We start from the raw sequence: 26,637 nt of genomic DNA, 5'->3' as shown, positions 1-26,637 counted from the left end.
TTGTAACAGTTAACTCTGACCCGGATATTTCAGGACACCTCCAGATTCAGGGACAGTTTCTTGCAGGCTGTTATCAGGCAACTGAATCATCCTACCAACAACCAGAGAGCATCCTGAGCTGTTATCTTTCTTGGTTCTTGGTCCTCCAAAATATTCCAAATGGAATTTAAACTGGAGGTGGGTTACCTCTTTGGTAACCCTTGCACTATCCTTGATCGGAGATGGACACAAAGTGCTGGAGTAACTCAGTGGGACAGGCAGCATCTCTGGAAAGAAGGAATGGGTGATGTTTCAGATCAAGACCCTTCTTGCATCCTTTATTTAACAATGTTACAAATTTTGAGATTTTAAAAATCAAGTCTTTAATTTATCCCATCAGATAAAGCATAAAAAGAAGTTTAATTTGACACCTAATTCACTTTAATATCTTCAGTATTAAAAAGGTTATGGCCATTTTCATACTCGGAAATTGGCATCTTGTTCCCTATTGCTTTTTCATTGACTTAACACAAAAGCTGTGATCGAGAACAGTTAAAGGCTGATAACGTTCTTAAAATTTAAGAGAACTGAAATAAATTTTCAGTTATTATAGATTGAAGCATTCTGAAACATATGAAACAATCTTACTTAGATGACTTGAAATTAAAGCATATAGTTAGCTAGTTACCTAACTGTAGCTAATTACAAAATTCAATTACCAGATCTAAACATCTATCCATTTCTTAAGAATAGATTAACATTTTTAAATAGCCCAAGTGTCCAAATAACATTCACACAAGAATTCAGAATATAACATAATTTTAAAATCTCATTGTCATGGGTTTATAGGCCAAATGGAAGGAATTTAATGTTTAATACCTGTAAATTAATGGCCATTTAAATCAACTTGCGAGTGGGATTTTCTGGAACTGGACCATTTGGAACGTTGAGGTTGCAGTGATTTAGTCCCCATATCGGCAGCAAATACACAGCCGGTTCGTTCGGGGACTAAATCACCGTTTCGCAACTTAAAATGGGAATTTTAAGAAACATCTTAAGAAACACTTTTATACATAAAAATAAACTACTTTCTTTTCCCCTATCCCCTACATAAAATCCGGCCCCGTTGTCGGCATTGACGGCTTCAGAAGCTGATTTTAAAATCACTCCAGCGATTAACTTGTCGGGTGAATTTTTTTTAAAAACACACAGAACGGCCCATCGGAACGATTCTTTAGCAACATCTTGCACTCCAACAAAATATAATTCAGGACCAGGTCGGGAAAAAAACCCGTTTTAACCCCGCCCCCCTATCAAACGCCCCAAAATCGCGCACACGGCCAGTGGCAGAATTACAGCGCCGCTGAAGGTAAGTTTTGTAACATACCTACTTTAATTGGACTTTGCTGGCTTTACCTTGCACTAAACGTTATCCCCTTATGTATCTGTACACTGTAAATATCTCGATTGTAATCATGTATTGTCTTTCTGCGGATCGCAAATAACAAAAGCTTTTCACTGTACCTCAGTACACGTGACAATAAACTGAAGTGAACCGCCCACCACACTCGACATCGAAGAAGCAACGAGCCTCCACGACAACCACGCTAACACAGGAAGTCCCGCCCACTCTCCAGGACCCCGCTCCGATTGGCTAGTTGGTCAAGTCCCCCCGCAAACGGCGCTTGGCTAGTGGACGAACCGGCGGTCAATCACACGGGTTGCTCTCTTTAACTGGCTGTCTGTGCAGCGCCCGCCCCCACCGCGTTGTGATTGGTGCGTGCGGCTGTCAATAACGTATGGCAGCCTTTAATTCCGCCTGGAAGGTGCTGATCAGTTCCCGCCTCTTGCTGTGGTCCAGGCTCGGCCGCCGCCGCTCACTTCTTGCGACACAATTAATTAAAAAAAGATCTGCGAAGTTGAAGGCGTCGTTGAGGTATATATACGTTTAAAAACTGTTTTTGGTGATAAATATATGAGCGAACCATTCTCTTTCGAGTTTAGGTTTGGGGTTGTCCAGCTTTTCGTGAGGCGTAGGACTTTTTAAACAGACAGAGAACGTTGCGCTGCTTATGGGTGTGGGGATTGGGCGGGCAGCAGCAAAATAACATGGGTTTTTTTTCATTTCTATGGGCTTGGAGGACTGGTTATTTTTGAACGCGATGCTGACAGTTTGTTAGTGTCTAGAGATTTCCAGCAAGAATACATTGAAGTTATTTTGCAAAGGAACGACACTCGGGCCTTAACCGATTCCTTATGTTGGGGTTAGACATTTAGAGCTCTGATGAGCATTGATTGCAGGACTCTTATTCGAACCGATGGAAGTAAAGACTTCCACGTAAATCCCATGGAATTAAAATGTGGCGAAACAGCCATTATCTATTTGTTACTTTTGGGACAAAGCCTTGGGCGTGATACCACTTCATGACCCAGCCCGCAATCTTTTCACGGTGAACGATCAATTTGACAGTTGAAGAATACTCCTTTGACATTTTTCACTCCTGACCCCGAAGGTAAACTGCAGGACTTGCCAAGTCACTGCCTGTGACTTGCTCCTAGTTTTGTGGCAGTGGTCTTTACCGAGTTGTTGCAGATATTGTTCATCAATAAATACTCTAGCGATGGTTCGAAAGCTTTGTCAAAGAATGGGTCAGCGTTTCTGGCCTAGGGTTGAGTTTGGGCTGCATTTAGAATTTGTGGATATTTGCTTGTAAGCAACTATTGTCTTGCATGTAAATTGAAAGTACAAGATGAGAAGGGATACAATTCAGTCCCTTCTACCATCTCCTATTTAGTAATTTTATTAAAGTACTTGCTTCTTTCAGTGCAGTAAAGATGTATGTTTGGGAGCTTATCCAGTTTTTTAAAATTGGCAGTTTTTCATTAACCAACCCTTTAGTCTAGATATCAATCAGAAATATAACCCATTGATCATAACTCTTGTGTGTCACTAGTCCAGAAGATGCATTTGGGACTTTGTCATTGGAACTACAGTGGTGAGCCAAGTAATGACTCCAAGCAGTTTGTTATAGGGTGGAGGAGGAAGGTAGTCAATAAATAAAAAATGGATTTCATTGTTTCTGTGATGTTTGTAACAGGCTCTGAAAAGGAAGTGTCATATGTACTGTCCCATAAGCCTCAAAGGTTCGCATTGTCAGCACTATAGCATATGATACGATACGATAGAACTTTATTTATCCCAGGAGGGAAGTTGATCTGCCAACAGTGATTAAAAAAAAAACCCCAAGATACACAAAACATGAAATTAAAGTGACGAGTGGAAAGGATTGGAGGTGTGGGGAGGGAAGTCAGTCTACCCCATGACAGAAGGGGGAGGAGTTGTACAGTTTAATAGCCACAGGGAGAAGGATCTCCTGTGGTGTTGTTCTGTCCTGCATCTTGGTGGAGCCAGTCTGTTGCTGAAGATACTCCTCAGGTTGACCAGTGTGTCGTGGAGGGAGTGAGCTGTATTGTCCAAGATGCCCTGCCGTTTGAGGAGCATCCTCCCCTCCAAGACCACCTCCCATGAATCCATCCTTGCTCCGAGGATGCAGCCAGCCTTCCTGATGAGTTTATTAATCCTATCCTGGGCCTGATGCTGTAATGGGTGATGTTCTTGAAGACTATTGGGTACAATGCCAGAACAGGGAAAGGAAGCAAGGGAATTCTACCATAAGGAGTATGTTATTTTACACATTAAGTGTCCTTTCCTTCAAGATTTTGCTTTGGCCACGTAAGACTAAAGACTTGCTGGTAAGACAGAATTGCAGAACCTGCTGTGACCTCTGTCTAGATACTTCACAGCCAATTATTGTTTTTTTTAAAAATGGCAGTTCATGGACTTTGTGCCTTCCCCCACAGTGGGAATCACTGTGGGGGGATGTTTTTATGTTTTGGTGTTGAATTTCTTCATGAATACTGTGTTGTATTTTTATTAGTGTGCTGCAAGGACATCAGAATTTCCCCTGAATAAGGGGATTAATAAAGTCTATCTATCAATCAATCAATAGCCAAATTTCCTTTCAAAGTAAATTTTGCATTTGGTATACTGGTTTTCATTCATAATGAGCTATCCAAAATACTCTAATTCAGCAATATGCAATTCGATTTTGGACAACTCTGAACAAAGGTTTTTCTTCTACAAATTTTGAATGTGTTATTTTTTCCATGCACAAAATACTAAAAATCTGTCTATTTGGAGAAATGTTGACATCTATTCTGCTAGTTGGCTTTGGGCTTCTTAAATTTGCAAACACCTACTTGTTGCTCCCAAAATAATTTATTTTTGTTTTCATTGAAGTGGGAAAGTGAGCAATTGCATTATAGTTGTTAGCCCTGTTGGCCAAGTACATATCTTGTTTCGTTGGTACATATCGTGTTTCATTCCTTGTTTATGAAGGGAATCTAAAACTTGTCATGGTAATGTGACAACTGTTTACTCTTGAGTCATATGGTGTCCATTTTTCCTCGTATGTTGCAAAACACCCTTGGCTAATAAAGTATGATTATGATTTTTCCAGATGTTCAAGGTATACAAACCTGAGCTGAGATGGCTTTTTAAAAAAAACCTGCACTAACGGGAGAGCATAATTAAATGCCAGCAAAACCTCAGTGTCCATATTTTGATTGGGTGTATTGTCTCAGAAAGCTTGTCTTCCTTGATCAATATGTTGCACCATAGGGGAATCTATTCCATATGTTAGTTGACCAGGGATTTTTGATATGTTAAATTTCCCCCCAAAATGTTGTCTGAAATAAAATCCTCCTGCCCTAAGCTTTTGACAATGCAGTAGGTTCATGATTTGCATGCCTTAGTAAAGTGAAAAGTGAATTGGTACTCTAGTGTTCACAGCAATATTGATGTACTTAACAATGGTTTGTACTTTATTTGTCAAAGTATAACTGGTGTTGGACCACAGAAATTGCCCTTGATCCTCCCCCTCTCCCCCTCTCCCCCTCTCCCCCCCCCCCCCCCTCTCCCCCCCCCCCCCTCTCCCCCCCCCCCCCTCTCCCCCCCCCCCCTCTCCCCCCCCCCCCTCTCCCCCCCCCCCTCTCCCCCCCCCCCTCTCCCCCCCCCTCTCCCCCCCCCCTCTCCCCCCCCCCTCTCCCCCCCCCCTCTCCCCCCCCCCTCTCCCCCCCCCCCCTCTCCCCCCCCCCCTCTCCCCCCCCCCCCTCTCCCCCCCCCCCTCTCCCCCCCCCCCTCTCCCCCCCCCCCTCTCCCCCCCCCCCTCTCCCCCCCCCCTCTCCCCCCCCCCTCTCCCCCCCCCCTCTCCCCCCCCCCCCTCTCCCCCCCCCCCTCTCCCCCCCCCCTCTCCCCCCCCCCTCTCCCCCCCCCCCCTCTTCCCCCCCCCCCTCTCCCCCCCCCCTCTCCCCCCCCCCTCTCCCCCCCCCTCTCCCCCCCCCCTCTCCCCCCCCCCCTCCCCCCCCCCCTCCCCCCCCCCTCTCCCCCCCCCCCCTCTCCCCCCCCCCCTCTCCCCCCCCCCTCTCCCCCCCCCTCTCCCCCCCCCTCTCCCCCCCCTCCCCCCCCTCTCCCCCCCCCCTCTCCCCCCCCCCTCTCCCCCCCCGCCTCTCCCCCCCCTCCTCTCCCCCCCCCCCTCCTCTTCTCCCCCCCCCTCTTCTCTCCCCCCCTCCTCCCCTCCCCCCCCCTCCTCTTCTCCCCCCTCCTCTTCTCCCCCCCCTCCTCTTCTCCCCCCCCCTCCTCTTCACCCCCCCCCCTCCTCTTCTCCCCCCCCCCCCTCCACCCCCCCCCACCTCTACTCCTCCCCCCCTCCTCTTCTCCCCCCCCCCCTCCTCTTCTCCCCCCCCCCCCCTCCTCTTCTCCCCCCCCCCCTCCTCTTCTCCCCCCCCCCCCTCCTCTTCTCCCCCCCCCCTCCTCTCTCCCCCCCCCCCCCCCCCCCTTGCAAATGGACATTCCCCAGACAACAATGGTTCTTGGAACACACTGCACCACAGGTCTTAATTTTATCCTGGTTAGATCATCATTTGAATTGGTTAATTTGGCACAGATTTGCACGACAGATGCAGAACTGTCCCAGACTAGAGTTTCTGGACTAGAGCTTCTACATGGAGTATACTGAAATATTTGGTTTCATTTGAGTAGGAATTGATTGGCCATTTACTATTGTAATTGTTCATTGTAATTGTGATTATTGTAACTAAAGCTATTCTAGTCTAAATGTGTTTTTCTTGCAGATTGTATGCTTTCGGGCTGATCTTGGTTCTCGTGCTTGTTCTCTGGAATTGGCAGGATCTGTTTCTGCTACTTCTGTTGCAATTCCTGTGGTGGCCATGGCCAGCAGAGGAGTATCCAGGCCAAATGGTCAATCACAGGCCAGCAAAATCTGCCAGTTCAAACTTGTCTTGCTCGGCGAGTCAGCTGTGGGAAAGTCCAGTCTAGTGCTGCGATTTGTTAAAGGACAATTCCATGAATACCAGGAAAGCACAATTGGTGGTAAGTCCGTGTACCAATGGAAGATAATGTTGGAAATGGAGCGTGGGGCCCCTCTTGGCTATGCTTGTTCTATTAATTTTGCTGCTTGTATGTTGTGCTCCACACCATAACATCCATAACTATTGTCCCTTTCCCATAGTAGAGGGGTCTCGACCAAAAGGTCACGTATCCATGTTCTCCAGAGACGCTGCCTGATCTGCTGAGTTACTCCAGCACTTTTTTTGTCCCTTTCCTATTATTGCTTCCCTCCTGACCTTTCTTTCATAACTGGAATTGTGTACTTTAATCCAAACATTTGGTTTTCGAATGGTCAAGTAACCATTTTAGAAGCTTGTATTTCTTCAGTTTGTACTTGGCAGTGAGTGAGCGGTGCTCTGAACTGCTGAATTGGGAAAGCTAGTAGGTGACTTTGGGACAGGAGGCAACAATGGCTAAAGTGTTAGCTGATGTTTGCAGTTTATTGCTATTTAAACTTGTCAGTGTTGCAGTGCGCTGTGCTCTTGGTGAAGTTGTTTCCTGTTATTCTCGAGTCTACAGTGCCCTCCATAATGTTTTGGACAAAGACCCATCATTTATTTATTTGCCCCTGTACTCCACAATTTGAGATTTGTAATAAAAAAAATCATATGTGGTGAAAGTGCACATTGTCAGATTTTAGTAAAGGCCATTTTTATACATTTTGGTTTCACCATGTGGAAATTACAGCAGTGTTTGTACATAGTCCCCTCATTTCAGGGCACCAGAATGTTTGGGACACAGCAATGTCATGTGAATGAAAGTAGTCATGTTTAGTATTTTGTTGCATATCCTTTGCATGCAATGACTGCTTGAAGTCTGCGATTCATGGACATCACCAGTTGCTGGGTGTCTTCTTTGGTGATGCTCTGCCAGGCCTGTATTACAGCCATCTTTAGCCTGTGCTTGTTTTGGGGGCAAGTCCCCTTCAGTTTTCTCTTCAGCATATAAAAGGCATGCTCAATTGGGTTCAGATCGGGTGATTGACTTGGCCACTCAAGAATAGACCATTTTTAGCTTTGAAAAACTCCTTTGTTGCGTTAGCAGTATGTTTGGGATCATTAACATAGAAACATAGAAAATAGGCGCAGGAGGAGGCCATTCAGCCCTTCGAGCCAGCACCGCCATTCATTGTGATCATGGCTGATCGTCAGCTATCAATAACCCGTGCCTGCCTTCTCCCCATATCCCTTGACTCCACTAGCCCCTAGAGCTCTATCTAACCTGACTTGCTGTAGAATGAGTTTTGAGGCATTTGTTTGAACTTGAGCAGATGTGTCTATGCACTTCAGAATTCATTATGCTACAACCATCAGCAGTTGTTTCATCAATGAAGATAAGTGAGCCAGTACCTTCAGCAGCCATATATGCCTAGGCCATAACACCCCCACCACTGTGTTTCACAGATGAAGTGGTATCCTTTGGATCTTGGGCAGTTCCTTCTCTTCTTTGACATAACTTTGGACCTCGTGTTGATAAACAGCAATAAAGGTTTCCAAAGGTGATGCAAAGACTAGGTGCTGAGTGCTCTCTTCTACCTGCATTAAGGAGGCAAATAAACACACCTGAGCAATTACAAACACCTGTGAAGCCATGTGTCCCAAACATTATGGTGCCCTGAAATGGGGGCGACTATGTCCAAACACAGCTGTAATTTCTACATGGTGAAACCAAAATGTATAAAAATACCCTTTAATAAAATCTGACAATGTGCACTTTAACCACATGTGATTTTTTTTCTATTATAAATCTCAAATTGTGGAGTACAGGGGCAAATAAATAAATGATGGGTCTTTGTCCTAAACATTATGGAAGGCACTGTATTTGCCAGCAATACTTAATATTCAAAATGCTACTAGCTTCTGTTGGTTACTTTACAATTTGCTATTATATGGTATGTTCTTCATTTATCAAAGTTGTGACTCCCCATTAACAATGTCTCTGAAATAGTATTCACATATGAGGCTCCTTGCTCTTGTCCATTGTTGCCAACTAACTTGCATGTAAACAAAATATAATTGGTAGATCATTTGGATAAATGGCTTGCTCTTTGACTTTTAAACTAATGTAACTTGGTGCCAAGCTCCCCAGTTGCAACACTTGGTTCATTAATTTCACAGGTGCTTTCGGGCCAAGGCACTTTCAAGGTGCCAGAACTCTGGGAACTCTTTCATGATTTGAGTGTCATTGAGGTTGTCGGATCCAGGGCTTCATATTTGGAACACAAGCCCCTATTTGATAGAAGCAACAGTTGTTTTCCCTCGGTCTGAAGACCAAAGACTTGGCTCTTCCATTGTCAAGGTGTGGTCACAGTATCATCATAATCAGCAGTAATTCAAGCCAGAGCCATCACTGCATTATTAATGTACAACTTGAAACAGTTGCCAGTACACTCTCCATAAACTCATCCATCATCAAGTGGAAACCTTGGCTGGATATGCTTTTTTAAGTGGTAATTTTGTTACTTTGGACCATTCCCCCTCTCAATGCTTTCTTGAGGGGGGGGTTCTTTCAGGTAGAGCTGAATAATTAGTTTATGGGATGTTTCCTTTACTAATGTGTTGCAAGTTTATCATAATGAAATGGCAATTAAGGGAGGGTCCTAACCTGAAATGGCAATTAAGGGAGGGTCCTAACCTGAAATGTCACCTGTCCATGTCGTCCAGAGATGCTGCCTGACCTGCTGAGTTACTCCAGCACTTTGTGGCAATTAAATGATTTGTTCAAAAATCGTAACTAACTGACTCTTTTCAATCTGCCAAACGTTGCCCTTACCTGAAGATGTTGGTGTATAGATAATTCTATATGCATTAGCAACATTTGAAAGTGGTGAAGTTGAGGTTGAGGTGGAAGTTGGAATGTAAAATTGATCGACTGGTAACAAAGGAGATTTGAGCAAAGGCATGTACCTCTTTTTGATAGTGTTGGATGGAGATGATTTCTTTAGTTGGAATGATATGAGATTACTTTTTTAAACTACAGATGCTGGAAATTTGAAGTACCAGAAATACTCAGCAAGTCAGGCAGCATTTGTAGGAAGAATTGATGTTTAAGGTTGTAAATCCTTCCCTGGGACTGGGAAAATAGGGTTGGAGCTCAATAATTGCTTTGTTCCCCTACCATTTAATGGCCAGTGCACGTGTCTTGTATGCATTGAGCAACAAACCTTATTTGCAGCTGTTAATACAATATATTATTACAGCCACATTTGCTATTTAAAGCTCTATCTAAAGATCAAGCTGTGTAATTATACTACCATTGGAAATTACTGTTCAGGGTTTTACTATTTGACTGTGCAGCCTTTATGAACGTCGAGGGGAATATCTGCCAAGTTATTGCTTTAAATAACTTTTTTATTTCAGTTGGTCTTTTTGTCTACTCTGTCGAAACTGTCTTAAGGTAAAACTGACCAGTGGTTCTTTTAATATTTCTGCAGCTGCCTTTCTCACACAATCTGTCTGCTTGGATGACACAACAGTGAAGTTTGAGATCTGGGACACTGCTGGACAAGAACGATATCACAGTCTAGCTCCCATGTATTACAGAGGTGCTCAGGCTGCCATTGTAGTCTATGACATCACCAATCAGGTTAGAACAAGCTGCCGTGTCTTCAGTAGGGTCACAACAATTGTCTAATATGAAAAGGTGTGTTTTGTGATTGTTTATTCCTGCTTTTGGGTCAGGGAGCCGGAAATGTATGATGTAAGGTAATTCTGCACTTGCAAAATCTTAACGTCAAGACAAGAAGTTAATTGTCCCAGTCCTGGTGCATATGATAATGACATTCCTGCTGCAACTTTACAGGCACATTAATGCAACAATCCAACAAGTACACAAGCCATCAGTTACACAAGGTAACCAAAACATAATAGTACATAGTGCAACCTTGTACAACATTGATTGTAATTCGGTGCTGAGGTAGAGTTGTGGTTGGGATTGTGCGGCGTGGCTGAAAAGTTTGATTGTTAATGGGAAGAAGCTGTTCTTGACCCTGGAGGTAATGGTTCTCTGGCTCCTATACTACCTTCCTGGTGGTATCATTGAGATGCCAGAGTGGTGTCTTTGATATTGGCTGGTGACTTGAGGCAAAGTTTCCTGTTGAGCGCTTCAATGGTAGGAAGGTGATGCTTTTGATGGACCTGGCATTGTCCACCATCTTTTGCAACCTCCTTTCTTGGGCATTTGAGTTACAGAACCGGGCTATAATGCAACCACTCAGTACGCTCTCCAACATACACTTGTAAAAGTTTGAGGGTGCTGAATCTTTGAGCAAACTGGGGAAGTAAATGCATTGAGCTTTCTTTCATTGCACTAATTGCTGGGCCCAGAACAGATCATCAGATGTGCTCGGTCTGGAACTTGAAGCGGTTGACTGCCATCCCATTGATAGGATGGGTTCACAAACCCTTGGCTTCCCCTTCCTTGATCATTCAGACCAGTTAAGCTGATCAGTCTGGACACTTGATGGGAGAAGGGAAATCTTATGAATTTGCATTAAAGGCTTTTTTTAAACATCCCTGTGGCTAAAATGACTTAAAATTGTCCGTTGTTTGTTTGTAGCTTGATGAATTGGACGGTGAATTTAGTTTCCACCATATTGACTCCCATAGCCATTGGCCCACAAGCAATCTTCTCAAGCATCCTACCTAGTGTCTGCTGGTGAAAGTTGGGTGCCACAAATCTTTCAAGCGTTTGTTCAGTCCAATAATAGGACTTGTTTATTGGGTTACGCATAACTCTGGAATTTGAATTTTGAAACACTGGTGTTGTGGTACTATTTATTGAAATCATCTTGGTGTTTGCATCAAGAATTAGATGCACTGTTTTGGCACACTTCGCTAAATTGTACATGAATTGTTTTCTGGATAAGAGCAATTGACACATTTGAGCAGTGCAGGGGAATTGGCAGGGCTTTCATTGTGCACTGTGATAATGTATGGTAAGTTTTTATTGTTTCTGATAGATTTTGTCCCAGCAAGCCTTTTACAGTTGTTTTCAAAATGGTTTTCGCACCTTTTTATTCAGTTGAAGTTTGGTGTGACCTTGAGCCAGTCAGAATGCAAACTTGCCAGATCTGGTGATTTAGTCATCCAGTTGGAATTTTGGTGCACGAATCCAAGTATTCAACTTTAATTGAATATTGTTGCTTTTTTTAACTTTAGGAGACATTTGCAAGAGCAAAGACATGGGTGAAAGAGTTGCAGCGCCAAGCAAGCCCCAGTATTGTTATAGCACTATCGGGAAATAAAGCAGATCTGGCAAATAAAAGAATGGTGGAATATGAGGTATGTACATCTTTTGGAGGTGATATAAATGCCCCTTCTGATGGGAATGTTGCATAGTCTGTAGCTGTATCTTGATTGAGTACCAAGCATTGTTTGTGAGATGAGTAGCACTCACAGATGAGGAAAGTTGGCCATTGTCTTGTTAATGGGAATATGTGGCATTTTTGAATTGGTGGGGGGGAGGGGATGTATGGCGTTGACCCTCAATCTAAACTTATGTACTCTTATTTTCAATTGCCAGAGTATAGTGATGTGAAAATTGTATAAATGCAATTGATAGTAGATTTGTCTAATTCACCGTATATTTACAAATGTTTCTCCTTCAACAGGAAGCACAAGCATATGCAGATGACAACAGCTTATTGTTCATGGAGACATCAGCAAAGACAGCAATGAATGTTAATGACCTATTTTTGGCTATAGGTAAGTAATGGGGCATTTAACAACTTTTAAATTTGAACTGCATGTTCTGGCCACCAAGTTGAAAGATGGGAACCATTGAAGTCTAAAATCCTTGGATTGGTGTAAACCTGCAAGACATTCTGAAATGTATAAGAAGGAACTGCAGATGCTGGAAAATCGAAGGTAGACAAAGGTGCTGGAGAAACTCAGTGGGTGCAGCAGCACCTAAGGAGCGAAGGAAATAGGCAACGTTTCGGCCCGAAACGTTGCCTATTTCCTTTGTTCCTTAGATGCTGCTGCACCCGCTGAGTTTCTCCAGCACCTTTGTCTACATTCTTATAGTCCATAAAGATCAATTGCTTCTCTCAATATTCCCCCCAAATATTAGAAATTACTAGTTGTTTCATTTCGATGTTTAAAGAAATGTATTTTTTATTAGCATAGTTAAAATTCAACTTCCTGCAATGAATAAGCTTGGATAAACTAAATTGTATGCCAAGGAGCGAGCCTGAGAAGCCATTGACTTTAAATGGCATTTTATGGGGTTCTAGTGAAGGATGGCAGGCCGACTAAACACAAGTAATTTGGGCATCCAAAGCTCCATAAGGAACCAATATAAATTCTTGAATTTCCTTTTTGTCAACCACTGTTTTGTTCCAGTGGGCCTCAAAGCTATGTTAAAAGCTTGGCACAGTTGATAGCAATCTCCCAAGTTAAAGTTCTGGCTTGCTGTGCTGAAGTGGATCCAGAATATTTCGGCTAGATACCAATGATTAGATAATTTAAATGCTGGAAATACTCAGCAGGTCATTGTCCAAAGCTGATTATGTTCTTGATATTAAGGGATTGCCACATTATTTGCCGTTTAATAACAAAAATAAGAAAACTTGAGGCTTTGTCTCCTCGTTCTGGTGGATGCAAAAGATCCTGTGGTCTCATTCAGAGAAGACTTTGGTCGACATTTGACTAATGTTACAAAATATACAGTAACTGATCAGTCATCTCATCTGCTGCTCAGTACCTTGTGCGCAAATTGGCGGCCGCATTTGACTACAAACTGCACAACAAAGCTAGCTGCAAAAGTGCTTTGCAATAGCCTGAAGTTGATGAGGCGCTATGTAAACGCAAGCTCTTGCCCCTTGAGCTACAGCATCTGATTTTGTAGATTCCTTTGGACTGGAGGCTTTGTTCTAAATATACTTCTTCTGTCTTTAAATCTCTCTCCTTCAATGTGGTAATTCATTGCGCAAATCTGGTCTGAGCTGCAACTTAAGGTTCAGACTTTGCTGACAGGTTTTAGTTCAGTATTTGCTGCTCTTGATAAAGCTACATTTTTGGCAGCAGAATAGATTGTTGTCAAAATTCTTGACATTGGATGGTCAACTTGACTCCTTGGAACCTGGAGGGAATATGACAATTTGTCTGTATGCCAGTGACTAGAATTGTAGTGCCAATTAAAGTTTGATTGTTACTCATCCCTGCACATTAAACTTAGCATTGCCATTTGAGTACAAACTATATTAAATACAATACCGTTTATTGTCATTTGAACCTCAAATGAAGTTCAAACAAAATTTGGTTTCTGCAGTCATACAACAAGAAGGGGGAAAAAAAAACAAGACACACAATTTACACAAACATCCATCACAGTGAATCTCCTCCGCATTGTGTTGGAAGGCAAAGTCATTGTCTCTCCCCTGTTTTCCATTCTTCTCCCGATGTTAAAGCAGTGAATCTTAAGCAGTTTCCAAATGAGCAAAGCAAAAGGCTGCATGCTGAAATTGAAATGAAAAGGCAATGCTGGAAACACTCAACTGATTGGACAATATTTGAGAGGAACCAATAGCTACTTGGATGGAATACAGTCAGCACCGGTACTTTAAGTCTGCCTGACCTGAGTATTTCCTGCATTTTTAATTAAACACTCTCAGATGCTTGGTCTTAAGAACTGGCTGTACATTGGCAAGAATTGAAGGGAGGGGTAATGCAAGACAATTGGACAAAAGGCACCAAAGTGCAGGTGGGAATAGATGAATCATTGAGAACAACTGCTGCCAATAAAATGGAGGTGGTGATCTGAATGTTTGAGCTCTAACAAGGCACATTAAGCCTTCTGGATTAAGTTGATGTTCCTCAAGGTCATGTGTACCTAGATCTCAGTGTAGGATCTACACTGCCTTGCTCCAGTGCAGGGGAGATGACAAATGGTAAATACTTTTGAAAGCCTGATAAACCACCTGTTTCACTTGGGAGCACCATTACTCGTATCTTTATCTTCCAGCCAAGAAGCTGCCAAAGAGTGAACTTCAGAATGCCAGTGGAGCAGCAGGCCGCAATAGAGGTGTGGATCTCCACGAACCATCTCCGCAGAACAGGAGCCAGTGTTGTAGCAACTAAATGATGAAGGGAGCTTGCTCCATTTGACAACTGCACACTTGAGTGGAAATTCGATTTCTCCAGCCATGCCCTTTGCGATGCTTTAGTCAAGAAAGTACCTGCAGAATGGATGTGGAACTTAAACCAGTCATTACTTTGTATTATAGATGCAAATATCAACCTTTTCCCTCTTAAATGATGTTCGTGTGGATGCACTTATCTCTTGCACACCAGTTCTTCAAAAACCTGTTTTTAAACATTATACATTATGAAAATGCTCACATTCTAGTGGTGTAACTTAGCACGAAAGCTGCAGTATCCCATTGATCAGTTTCTGCCCTGTATTTTGAGACTGCACACAATATAAATCAGTATTTTGCATAAGCTTTGACTGACGGGCAATCTTTGCAGTTCAGCAAATTGTAGTAATTGGCCCTTTCTAAATGGTAATTCTAAAAGGGGTTCTGTATTGAAAAGTAGGTTAGTTATCATGGAGAAATTGGCTGCTAAAACCTGTAAACTCTGGCTACTAGTTCTTGGTGCAATAAGATTGTAGGTCACTGAACACTTTGTGAATACTTCTGAAGTAACACGTTTTTTTTAAAAACTACTGTAGGTGGCACCTTGGTTTTAAGTGGTTTGAAGGGAAACTAGGCTCTGTCAGCATGGGTGTTTTAACTCTGCACTGCTCTCACACTTGTGCTTGTCAAGAATGGGTTGTAAGAGGTGTGCACTTAACTGAACCACGAAAGGGCAGTATACCACAAAATGAATGCATGGTTGGAAATGAGTGCATACAGGTTCTAAAATTAAGCTGTAGTTTTGCTTATGATGACTTGTGCCATATATTGGCTAGCTAATGAACCTTCCACGTGGAGTAGGGGAAGACCTGAGAAAGCTTTACAATGACTGACCACTACATGTCCTGAATAGTTCAGTCCACTTTAACAATTTTGGTTCAGACTCCTATATTGGAACTATGATTAAAGTGACGCCTACAAAATTGCTGGTTCTCCACCTGACATTTTCAAGGCTGGCGTGTTTAAGAAAGAACTGCAGATGCCGGGAGGCTGGGTTCAGTATAGCAGTATCTGTTAAGACTAACAGGTAGTGTTGGATGCACAGAGGTTGAGATTCAACTTGATAAACTATAACATTGTATCTTGGTAACTTGGCTGTATGTTTGCATTGTGGTGGTGATCCAATGGCATTTTGTGGCTTTATTAATTCCTCTTGGATTTAGTTTCCACTATAGACATACGATGTGAAAGCACTGCTAATTCTGCCCATGCAGTAGGATACTGCAGCATTATTTAACTTGTGGTAATATCTTAATTTTGCCCTGATCAACTCCCCCGAGTATTTGATTTCAAAAGATCAATAATTTGTTGGATTTTTTTGACATTCTCATTGCACTCTCCAGCACGGGCACACATGAAACATTGTAGTTTGACATAGGAATAGTTTCCGCACCTTGGTTTGCATAAGAACACCACCATTGGAATGAATTGGTAAACAATTGAATGATCTCTGGATTTCAGATCATTTTGCAAATTGCCAATTACAATGCATGATCTATACACTTTACAGCCACTTTGCAATGTGTTTCTTTCCTGCAGAACACCTATAGGATGAAAAGCAGTCCGTTCCCACGGGACTCTTTTGATCCACTAAGCTTAACTTTTGAGCCAGTGTTTGTTCCGGTCTAACTCTAAAATTGGCTAGCATAAGCATTAACATCTGGTTTGGGCAGAGTTATTGATAAAGATGTTCAACTGTCTGCCATGTAGGTAGAAATGAGGACGTAGCCAAGCACTTTGCTATCAGCATTTTAGATCAAGTGTGAACGTGTGAGGAATCTGAATGCAGAAATTGAGACATTGGAGAATTTTTGATCAGATGAGTTTTTAAATTGAGCCTTTATCAGTGTTTTGGGCATAGGAATTTAATCTTTTTCTGATGCACTTTAATGGTTTTCTTCTCAATGCATTCATCTAAACTGGTGTCTAGTTACCCAACTCTGTGCACATGTATATAACAGCATTGGGAATATTCCGAAATGTAACTTTCTCTTATTGACTCAAGGGGTAGGGAAAAGTGGAGAAGCCTTTGGATCTCACTTCAACAGTGACTCCAAGTGTATGTATGATTTTAAAGTTCGCTTTTATTAGATCTTCTGAATTTGTGTAGTTGTAATGTTGCTGCATTAGATAGCTTGGTTCTTGCAACCTAAAGGGCGCACTTGTTGAATGTCTTCACCTAGCTAGGTATGGTTCCTTCATGGTAGCTGTCATGAATGGGCAATGCATTTTATACCAGATAATCATTTGCATTGGTGTCGCGAAGACTGTCTATTCACTTCTACGAGGCAATATTAATCCACTAATCCTGTTTTGGCTCCAAATGGAAGTGAACAAAGCAGTTGTGGGCATGTGATTTTTAAATAAAACACTATGCAAGTCCTGTAAAAGGTTGGATTTCATAGCAAGAAACTGGTCATGCCACCTGTGAATAAGATGCCACAATTCTGTAAACAATTTGCTGTTTTTGTAATTAAGTCAGCTTTAAACTTGTTGCAATTAAATCATGGTCATTCTAATAAATAGATGTAACCATGTATTATGGATGGCCTTGTTTATGGATTTCATTACTATGGACAATTTTGGTGTATTCTAATCGGGGTACTACCACTGAAATGTATTTGGGACTACCTGGATTTGTGCATTGAGGGTTTCATTTTTGTATATTATCCTGAAAGATTAAAAGTTATTACCTAGCAATTGCATTGGAGTCTGAAGTATATATCGCCACGCATCGTATCACAAATGTCTCTGGTCTATTTTTAAAATTCTGCGTATAGCAAAACAATATAGTGTATGCATTTTTGTACTTGAATTTTAATTTCATTTACTTAACACACTTTGAATTCGTTAGATAGTTACAAATGGTCAGTGCAAGTAACCAAGAAAGAATAGATTTTTTTCCTCTTTATGCACTGTCCCGCCATCATATAAACAAATGGATTACCAATCAATTGACCATGTGCTCCAATTCCTAGGTAGCTTCTGACTCAGACCATAGCTCACCAGTATTTCTCTTGCATTTTGCCAATGGATCCAGAATAACTTTGTGCCTTCGAATGCAGCTGTACAGAAGGCAACATTGTTGTTCATTGTGCATATTAATGTTTCAAAGCTGACTTTTTCTGTAATAAAATTAATAGTGCTACTTGCGTCTATGTTTTGTTCACTCCCTACGAGCCTTAGACCATCCTGTGGTCATCTATTCCAAAGGGTTGGCATTTAAGCTGATTTGCATAAATGGCTGACTTCAGTTGCAGGAGCTACCATTTTTTCTACAACTGTGTGCAACCCTGAGGTAACTAATGTGCGCTGGAGGTAATCTGGGTGGCTTGAGCAGGCAAATGCAGTAGCCAAATGGCACACAGCAAATGAGGTGACTTCAGCCAGTGAGGAATTCCACCCAGGACCTTGCAACTAAACGAGTGACCTATGTCATGCCAATTGTACAAATTTTAATGTCCTCATTTTTAAATAGCCTCCTTGCTAACTTTAGATTTTCGTCTCCCTACCCTCTATACATCTGCCATGGGTGCAATCTACTTGCCTCAGTTGCCTATATTATGACAAGTCTGAAGAAGGATCTCGAGCCCAAAACTTCACCTATTCATTTTCTCCAGAGATGGCTGACCCGAGTTGCTCAGGCATTTTGTCTATCTGCCGACATTGATACTTTGTCCACATTTGGATTTGCATTTAATGGGAAGGCATTCCCCATTTAGTCTTGGGCACTCTACTTGGGATTGGTGAGCTTCTGCTCTGGTTCTGAGGATGATGATGGTAGCGGCTGCCAAGTGGTAACTGCAGCTGGGGCAGGGGGCAGCTCCTGGTCGAATTGGTGAGCAGCTGGCGGTGATCTGCTTCCATTTTGGGCTTCTCTGCTCATTCATGCAGCATTACCATTTTCAATACTATCTGCGATATTCTCTTTTTTCCCTCTTTCTCCCCCCCCCCCCCCCCCCCCCCCCCCCCCCCAAAAAAAACCCCTCGTCAGAGATTCTTGTAAATTAGTAGGGATATTGCACTTTACGGAAGCTTAATTGCATCCTTTATATCTTGGCCTGCTCCTATCCCTACCAGGGTGGAGCTAGGAATAGACTTGTTTTGAGTGTCTTGGTTTCAGACAATCTGTTTGCCTCAGTCTGAGGTGCTAGGCCTTGCGCTGGATTTGGCCTTCAACTGACCTGCCTCTCTCTGTAGTAGCGTTTAGCAGTCTATAAACACACTCTGCTTTCATTTCCGAGCCAGCACCTATATTTCACTTGCAATGCATCTGTCTTCCAGCACAATGTGTTCTGACAGTGAACAAACTTTGCAGTATGTGTTGGCATATGGATTATTTAAGCCCCTTCATCTAAACTGCCTTTTTAATCATGCTGTCCTGGGATTGTTTTTATCCTGCAAAGTTACTTTTTTGTGTTGAAGTAACCTCTGAATTCTCTACCAATTATCTGTCTTTGATGGCCTGACCGTTATTTTTGCTATTATTGTAAAGGGAAAATTTGCAAGTGGGTTTTATTTTGTCTCTGATGCTTTTGCATTTTTTTGCAACCACTCATCTGAAATTGAAGCCTAATTTTGTATCAAACGTATTGAATTGAATACTTTATTGTCAAGTGACAAGTCACAGTGAAATTCTTTGCTTGCACAGCCACTGTATGCAAATAGTCGCCACCAAAGAACCCTGCCAAAGTTACAAAATATACACAGTATCTGCAGCAGATCCCCCCCCCCCCCCCCCCCCCCCCCCTGTGTGCCACCCCTACCTTAATGGCAGACCCCCCCCAAGCCAGATTGTCCATTGTTCTTCCCCCTCAGGGCGGTGCCCCCCACGCCAGATCCTCCTTTGTTCCTTCCCGCGGTAGCGGCGTCCTCGCTCCACGTGGTCCATCCTCGTCCGTCAGTCGGCGCCCCCATCGCCAGCTGCACCAACCTTTCCACTTTTGTCAATAATGTCAAAGTGCTGGAGTAACTCAGCAGGTCAGGCAGCAGCTCTGGAGAACATGGTGACGTTTTGGGTCGAAACCCTTGTTCTCCAGAAATGCTGCCTGACCTACTGAGTTACTCCAGCACTTGTCTTGTATAAACCAGCATCTGTACTTCCTTGCACCCACAAGCTGATGAATTATGACGGCCTAAAAGGCCATGCCACTAAATACTTCATCTGACATTTATTCCTCCTAGAATGGAGAATCTTACTTTCTGCAAAAAAAGGTGAATTCTGTGGCTGGCCATAAATCAAGGAAGATTCCCCAAAAACTATTTTCCTCAAACAGACCCAGGATGTTAGCAGTAAGTGACCTCCAGTGGGGTCATTGTGTAATTACAGTGAAGTGCAGCACAAATAAGTAGCTGCCAAGTATAGACAAAAAAAGCTGGAGGAACTCAGCGGGTGAGGCAGCATCTATGGAGCGAAGGAAATAGGCAACGTTTCGGGACGAGACCCTTCTTCAGACTGATGTGGGGGTGGGAAGAAGAAAGGAAGAGGCGGAGACAGTGGGCTGTGGGAGAGCTGGGAAGGGGATGGGAAAGAAGGAGACAGCAAGGACTATCTGAAATTGGAGAAGTCAATGTTCATACTGTAATTTGCAGAAATTCAAAAAATTTATTTTCTGGTATTCTCAATAAAATTGGACTTTAATCTGACTTTTCTTTCCTGTGGATTGCACTTTTTTCCAGAGAACATTTGGTGCATGTGTCTATCTGAAAAATCTGCATTAAAACGAAAACGCAACTTTCATTATGAAATAAGTCGGACAAAAGTGTCACACTGATTCATCAAATTTCATGAAACGGCTGACAATCTGAGTATGGGATACTGGCCAATTCTGACTTCCTACCAATGAAAAATAAATTGGGAAGCGTTTTGAAAAATTTCCAGGGAAATCAAGCTCGGCAATCTGTCTATTGCTTTGGAGATTGTTGCAAAATACTTGTTTTGGGGAAACTGCTAATTCTTAAGGGGTTGGACAGGCTAGATGCAGGAAGATTGCTCCCGATGTTGGGGAAGTCCAGGACAAGGGGTCACAGCTTAAGGATAAGGGGGAAACCCTTTAAAACCGAGATGAGAAGAACTTTTTTCACACAGAGTGGTGAATCTCTGGAACTCTCTGCCACAGAGGGTAGTCGAGGCCAGTTCATTGGCTATATTTAAGAGGGAGTTAGATGTGGCCCTTGTGGCTAAGGGGATCAGAGGGTATGGAGAGAAGGCAGGTACGGGATACTGAGTTGGATGATCAGCCATGATCATATTGAATGGCGGTGCAGACTCGAAGGGCCGAATGGCCTACTCCTGCACCTATGTTTCTATGTCTAATCTGAAGAACTGTGACTGGGCACTTGACCTTTTCTACATTAGTAGTTTCAATTTGGCTTTAAGAGCTGGGAGGTGTATTTGGTTTACAACATAGGCCTACAGAAAGCATTTACAATTGCATCAGATGTCAACAAACATTGAGCAGAAGGTACTTTTGACCGGTTGGGATTTTGAGAAATGGGAACACTGTAATGGACAATAGGTGATGAGCTGTGTTCTCCAAGCCTCACCTTTTCACCACTTTTAATGGTAAATGAAGTTGAGTTTGCTGCTGACACCAATTTAGATGGGTATATAGTGCTGTAATTAAGTTATTGAGATGTACAGTGCCCTCCATAATGTTTGGGACAAAGACCCATCATTTATTTATTTGCCTCTGTACTCCACAATTTGAGATGTATAATAGAAAAAAAAATCACATGTGGTTAAAGTGCACATTGTCAGATTCTATTAAAGGCCATTTTTATACATTTTGGTTTCACTTATGTAGAAATTACAGCTGTGTTTACACAGTTCCCCCTCATTTCAGGGCACCATAATGTTTGGGACACAGGGCTTCACACGTATTTTAATTGCTCAGGTGTGTTTAAATGCCTCCTTAATGCAGGTCTTTCCTCCAGTCTTTCCATCACCCTTGGAAACTTTTATTGCTGTTTATCAACATGAGGACCAAAGTTGTGCCAATGAAAGTCAAATAAGCCATTATGAGACGGAGAAACAAGAATAAATCTGTTAGAGACATCAGCCAAACCTTAGGCTTACCAAAATCAACTGTTTGGAATGTCATTAAGAAGAAAGAGAGCACTGGTGCGATTACTAATTGCAAAAGGACTGGCAGGCCAAGGAAGACCTCCACAGCTAAAGACAGAAACATTCTCTCTATAAGAAATAAACATTTCCAAACACCTGTCCAACAGATCAGAAACACTCTTCAGGTGTGGATTTGTCAATGACCACTGCCTGCAGAAGACTTCATGAACAGAAATACAGAGGCTACACTGCAAGATGCAAACCACTGGTTAACTGCAAAAATAGGATGGCCAGGTTACAGTTTGCCAAGAAGTACTTAAAAGAGCAACCACAGTTTTGGAAAAAGGTCTTGTGGACAGATGAGACGAAGATTAACTTGTATCATAGTGATGGCAAGAGCAAAGTATGGAGGAGAGAAGGAACTGCCCAAGATCCAAAGCATACCACCTAATCTGTGAAACATGGTGGTGGGGTGTTCTGGCCTGGGCATGTATGGCTGCTGAAGATACTGGCTCACTTATCTTCATTGATGATGCAACTGCTGATGGTTGTAGCATAATGAATTCTGAGGTTCAAAGGTTGATTTATTGTCACATACACCTAGATGTAGTGAAATTCCTTTTGCCAATGCAGCACATAAAAAAGAATACAGACATAACAATAATAAATAGCTTTAACATAAAAACATCCCCCCACAATGGTTCCCATTATGGGGGAAGGCACAAAGTCCAGTCCCATCCCCAATGTCCACCCATAGTCGGGCCTATTGAGGCCTCCACAGTTGCCTCTACGGAGGCCCGATGTTCCAGGCCGTCCTCGCCGGGTGATGATGTTCCGGCGTCGGGAGAGTCCTCTCAGCGGCATAGGAACCCTGGAACGGCCGCCTCCCTACTTGAGACCGTGGCTTCTGGAGCCGACAAGGCCGCGCCGAATGGAGCTCAACTGGCTATCTCGTCGCGAGATCCCAGGCTCCCGATGGAAAGTTTCAGCGCCGCTGCCCGCAGCTCCGCGATGTTTTAAACGCCGGTCCCAGCTCACCGGAGTTCCAGCGCGGCGACCCAGGCAAGGCACCGCCCGCCCCGCAATGGCGCTCCAGCGCTGCACCGCCGTCCTCACACCTGCAGCCTCGCCGCCGCCGATGCCGATGCCGAGGCTCCGGGCGGTCCCCTCGCTCCTCGGATCCGCAGCTCCGCAGCCGCCGCCGCCGATGCTCCGGGCGGTCCCCTCAGGAAATACCGCTCCAGGCCCGCTGGTAGGCCGCGAGGACGGGTCGAAAGTGCAGCCCGGAGAAAAGCTGCATCTCCGACCAGGTAGGGACCCTGAAAATTAGTTTCCCCCTTCCCTCCCCCCCTCCCCACACATAAAAAAGCTTAAACTCCTTAAAAACAAAACACTAAACTAACTAAAAATAAGAAAAAAGAAATGAAAAACAGACAGCTGCAGGCTAGGCAGCCATACCCCCTACACCAAAGATCTTTGCCCTACACATCCTATCTGCTCAAGTTCAAATAAATACTTCAAACCTCATTGGCCGGCGGTTTATTCTACAGCAAGACAATGATCCCAAACATACTGCTAAAACAATAAAGGAGTTTTTCAAAGCTTAAAAATTGTCAATTCTTGAGTGGCTATGTCAATCACCTGATCTGAACCCAATTGAGCATGCCTTTGATATGCTGAAGAGAAAACTGAAGGGGACTAGCCCCCAAAACAAGCATAAGCTAAAGTTGGCTGCAATACAGGCCTGGCAGAGCATCACCAGAGAAACCCCGGCAACTGGTGAAGTCCATGAATCGCAGACTTCAAGCAGTCATTGCGTGCAAAGGATATGCAACAAAATACTAAACATGACTACTTTCATTTACATGACATTGCTGTGTCCCAAACATTATGGTGCCCTGAAATGGGGGGACTATGTATAAACACTGCTATAATTTCTACATGGTGAAACCAAAATGTATAAAAATGACCTTTATTAAAGTTCCTATTACAAATCTCAAATTGTGGAGTACAGGGGCAAATCGCAGACGAGCATCAGGCCAGTATCTCTAGCACCATCACCGACATCATCAACTCCGAGGCCCTCATCGTTCCCCAGCCCCGCACGGCCCGATTTTACCTTCTCCCCAAAATCCACAAACCTGGTAGGCCCATTGTCTCTGCCTGTTCGTGCCCTACCTAACTCATTTCAACATACCTTGACTCCATCCCATCCCCCTTGGTTAAATCCCTCTCTACCATGTTCAAGACACCTCAGACACTCTCCGTCGTCTCCGCGCATTCAATTCTCTAGGCCTCCATCCACTCATCTTCACCATGGACGTCCAGTCACTCTACAGCTCCATCCCCCACCACGATGGTCTCAAAGCCCTCCGGTTCTTCCTCGACCAGAGGAGCCACCTATACCCGTCCACTGATACCCTCCTCCGCCTAGTTGGCAAGCGCATGGGCCCCAGCTACGCCTGCCTCTTTGTCGGGCACGTCGAACAATCCTTATTCGGGGCGTACCACGGCCCCATCCCCGACGTCTACCTCCGTTACATCAACGACTGCTTTGGTGCCACCTGCACCCACACACAACTGACTGACTTCATCCGCTTCACTACCAACTTCCATCTGGCACTCAAATACACCTGGACCATTTCCGACACTTCCCTACCATTCCTTGACCTCACTATCTCCATCGCAGGTGATAGACTTCTGACCGACATCCACTATAAACCCACTGACTCCCAAGACTATCTTGACTACTCGTCCTCCAACCCTGCTTCCTGTAAGGACTCCATCCCCTATTCCCAATTCCTCCGTCTACGCCGCATCTGCTCCCAGGATGAGGTGTTCCACACCAGGGCATCACAAATGTCCTAATTCTTCAGGGAACGGGGGTTCTCCTCCCCCACTATAGATGAGGCTCGCATCAGGGTCTCCTCCATACCCCGCAACACTGCTCTCTCTCCCTATCCCCCCCACTCGCAACAAGGGCAGAGTCCCCCTGGTCCTCACCTTTCACCCCACTAGCCGGCACATACAACAGGTAATCCTCCATCAGTTTCGCCACCTCCAACGTGTCCCCACCACTCGCCACATCTTCCCATCTCCCCCCCCTGTCTGCCTTCTGCAAAGACCGCTCCCTCCGTAACTCCCTTGTCAATTCTTCCCTTCCCTCCTGCTCCACCCCTTCCCCGGGCACTTTCCCTTGCAACCGCAAGAGATGCTACATTTGTCGCTTTACCTCCCCCCTCGACTCCATTCAAGGACCCAAGCAGTCTTTCCAGGTGCGACAGAGGTTCACCTGCACCTCCTCCAACCTCATCTATTGCATCCGCTGCTCTAGATGTCAGCTGATCTATATCGGTGAGACCAAGCATAGGCTTGGCGATCGTTTCGCCGAACACCTCCGCTCGGTCCGCACTAACCAACCTGACCTCCCAGTGGCTCAGCACTTCAACTCCCCCTCCCATTCCGTATCCGACCTCTCTGTCCTGGGCCTCCTCCACGGCCAGAGTGAGCAACACCGGAAATTGGAGGAACAGCTCCTAATATTCCGCTTGGGGAGTCTGCATCCTGGTGGCATGAACATTGGATTCTCACAATTCCGTTAACCCTTGCTGTCTCCTACCTCTCCCTCAGCCCTTGGGCTCCTCCTCGTCCTTTTTCCTTTCTTCTCCCCGCCTCCCCCCACCCCCTATCAGTCTGAAGAAGGGTTTTGGCCCAAAACTTTGCCTATCTCCTTCGCTCCATAGATGCTACTGCACCCGCTGAGTTTCTCCAGCATTATTGTGTACTGCAAATAAATAAATGATGGGTCTTTGTCCCAAACATTATGGAGGGCACTGTAGATCAAGTGGGGGGAAATCATTAGCAATGTGGACTAGAATTAAGTTATCTTCAAATAAGAGTAAATATTGGCAAAATCTGGAACTATAAAGGGCAAAGGAATTCATGTATGTTTAGCCAAATTGTCAAAGCTGTTGACATTACAAAAGTAATCACAGTGACTAATGGACTATTGACCTTTTTGTCAAGAAGACAGTGAGAGATAGAATATTTGCTTTATTAGGCCTTGGCTCTGAAATGAGCCAACGTGGAATTTAGATCCAGAGTGGGAACATTGAAGAAGGGTTTCGGCCCGAAACGTTGCCTATTTCCTTCGCTCCATAGATGCTGCTGCACCCGCTGAGTTTCTCCAGCACTTTTGTCTACCGTGGGAACATTGACCTCAGGAAAGTTGTGTAAAAGAATCTACTTATTGTTAGACCATGAAAGTTGAATGTTATAAATTAAACCCTCAGAAATTGAAAGATTGGCTACAGATGCTGTAGTCATTGACAACGGTGAAATTCAAAAATTGAGAGAATACAATCTTGCAACTTCAGCCAGACCATTCAAGGAGTGTTTTGTTGTCAGGTCCTGAAACGGAACAATTAAATTACTCACACTCACACCTCCCCACATCTATATGGTTCAGAGCTTTGGACCATCTATATGGTTGAGATATTTGGAGCATATCCTGTTTAACAGCCTGATGGTTGTACAGGAAAGACATTTAATGTTTTCTGACAAGGGGTTGTAGAAAACTGGAAATATATTTCTCTGGCCCTTCCCAAAATGTAATTTAAACTTTATAGGCCAATGGCTTGTTCTGTGTTGTAAGGGTGGCAGAGATGCAGATCATCCCTGAACAAAGGGCTGAATGGCCTTCTGCTTCCATGCTCACATTTAACCACGCTTTGTTTATGACCACGGCGTGCACTCATGAGATGTGAATGTTATTCAAAGATGCGATGCTCATTCATTTTACTTAATTGTGATTGTTTCTCAAGACAGCAACCGGAGTGCCTGCCGTCGGCCTGAATAGGCTTGTCAAGACTCGTGTGTCATGGAAAACTAACCTGTTCTGCTCTGGTGGAGGGCGGGGCAGGCTGCAAGTTTGCAGTCAGTTTCTCTCCTCTCCCATTTCCTCTCTTGAAATGTTGAGACATT

At 43.9% G+C, this 26,637-nt stretch overlaps 1 protein-coding gene across 2 annotated transcripts; it reads left to right on the top strand.

Moving 5' to 3' along the window:
• The first annotated feature begins 1,788 nt into the window (after window positions 1–1,788).
• On the top strand, window positions 1,789–26,632 carry rab5b (RAB5B, member RAS oncogene family). 2 transcript variants are annotated; one of them, XM_033015706.1, is made up of 6 exons: window positions 1,789–1,915; window positions 6,172–6,430; window positions 9,882–10,033; window positions 11,608–11,730; window positions 12,060–12,153; window positions 26,478–26,632. In XM_033015706.1, exons 2-6 carry the CDS (start codon window positions 6,268–6,270, stop codon window positions 26,510–26,512), a joined length of 567 nt encoding a protein of 188 aa, XP_032871597.1. In that variant the 5' UTR covers window positions 1,789–1,915; window positions 6,172–6,267; the 3' UTR covers window positions 26,513–26,632. The 2 variants fall into 2 exon arrangements, with proteins under 2 accessions (XP_032871597.1, XP_032871596.1); XM_033015705.1 differs by lacking the exon at window positions 26,478–26,632 and adding an exon at window positions 14,414–17,736.
• Window positions 26,633–26,637: the final 5 nt, after the last annotated feature.

The sequence above is a fragment of the Amblyraja radiata genome, chromosome 46 (genome assembly GCF_010909765.2).
Source record: "Amblyraja radiata isolate CabotCenter1 chromosome 46, sAmbRad1.1.pri, whole genome shotgun sequence".
In the NCBI taxonomy this organism is placed as follows: domain Eukaryota; kingdom Metazoa; phylum Chordata; class Chondrichthyes; order Rajiformes; family Rajidae; genus Amblyraja; species Amblyraja radiata.
The sequence above is the reverse complement of the archived record's forward strand: the minus strand, read 5'-3'. Positions and strand labels throughout refer to the sequence as shown.

Bases quoted from the DNA above. Each gene is read 5' to 3' on its own strand.
- rab5b (XM_033015705.1), top strand. From the start codon at position 6,268: ATGGCCAGCAGAGGAGTATCCAGGCCAAATGGTCAATCACAGGCCAGC. The intron at 10,034-11,607 runs GTTAGAACAAGC...TTTTAACTTTAG, and splicing joins TCTATGACATCACCAATCAG to GAGACATTTGCAAGAGCAAA. The intron at 11,731-12,059 runs GTATGTACATCT...CTCCTTCAACAG, and splicing joins AAAGAATGGTGGAATATGAG to GAAGCACAAGCATATGCAGA.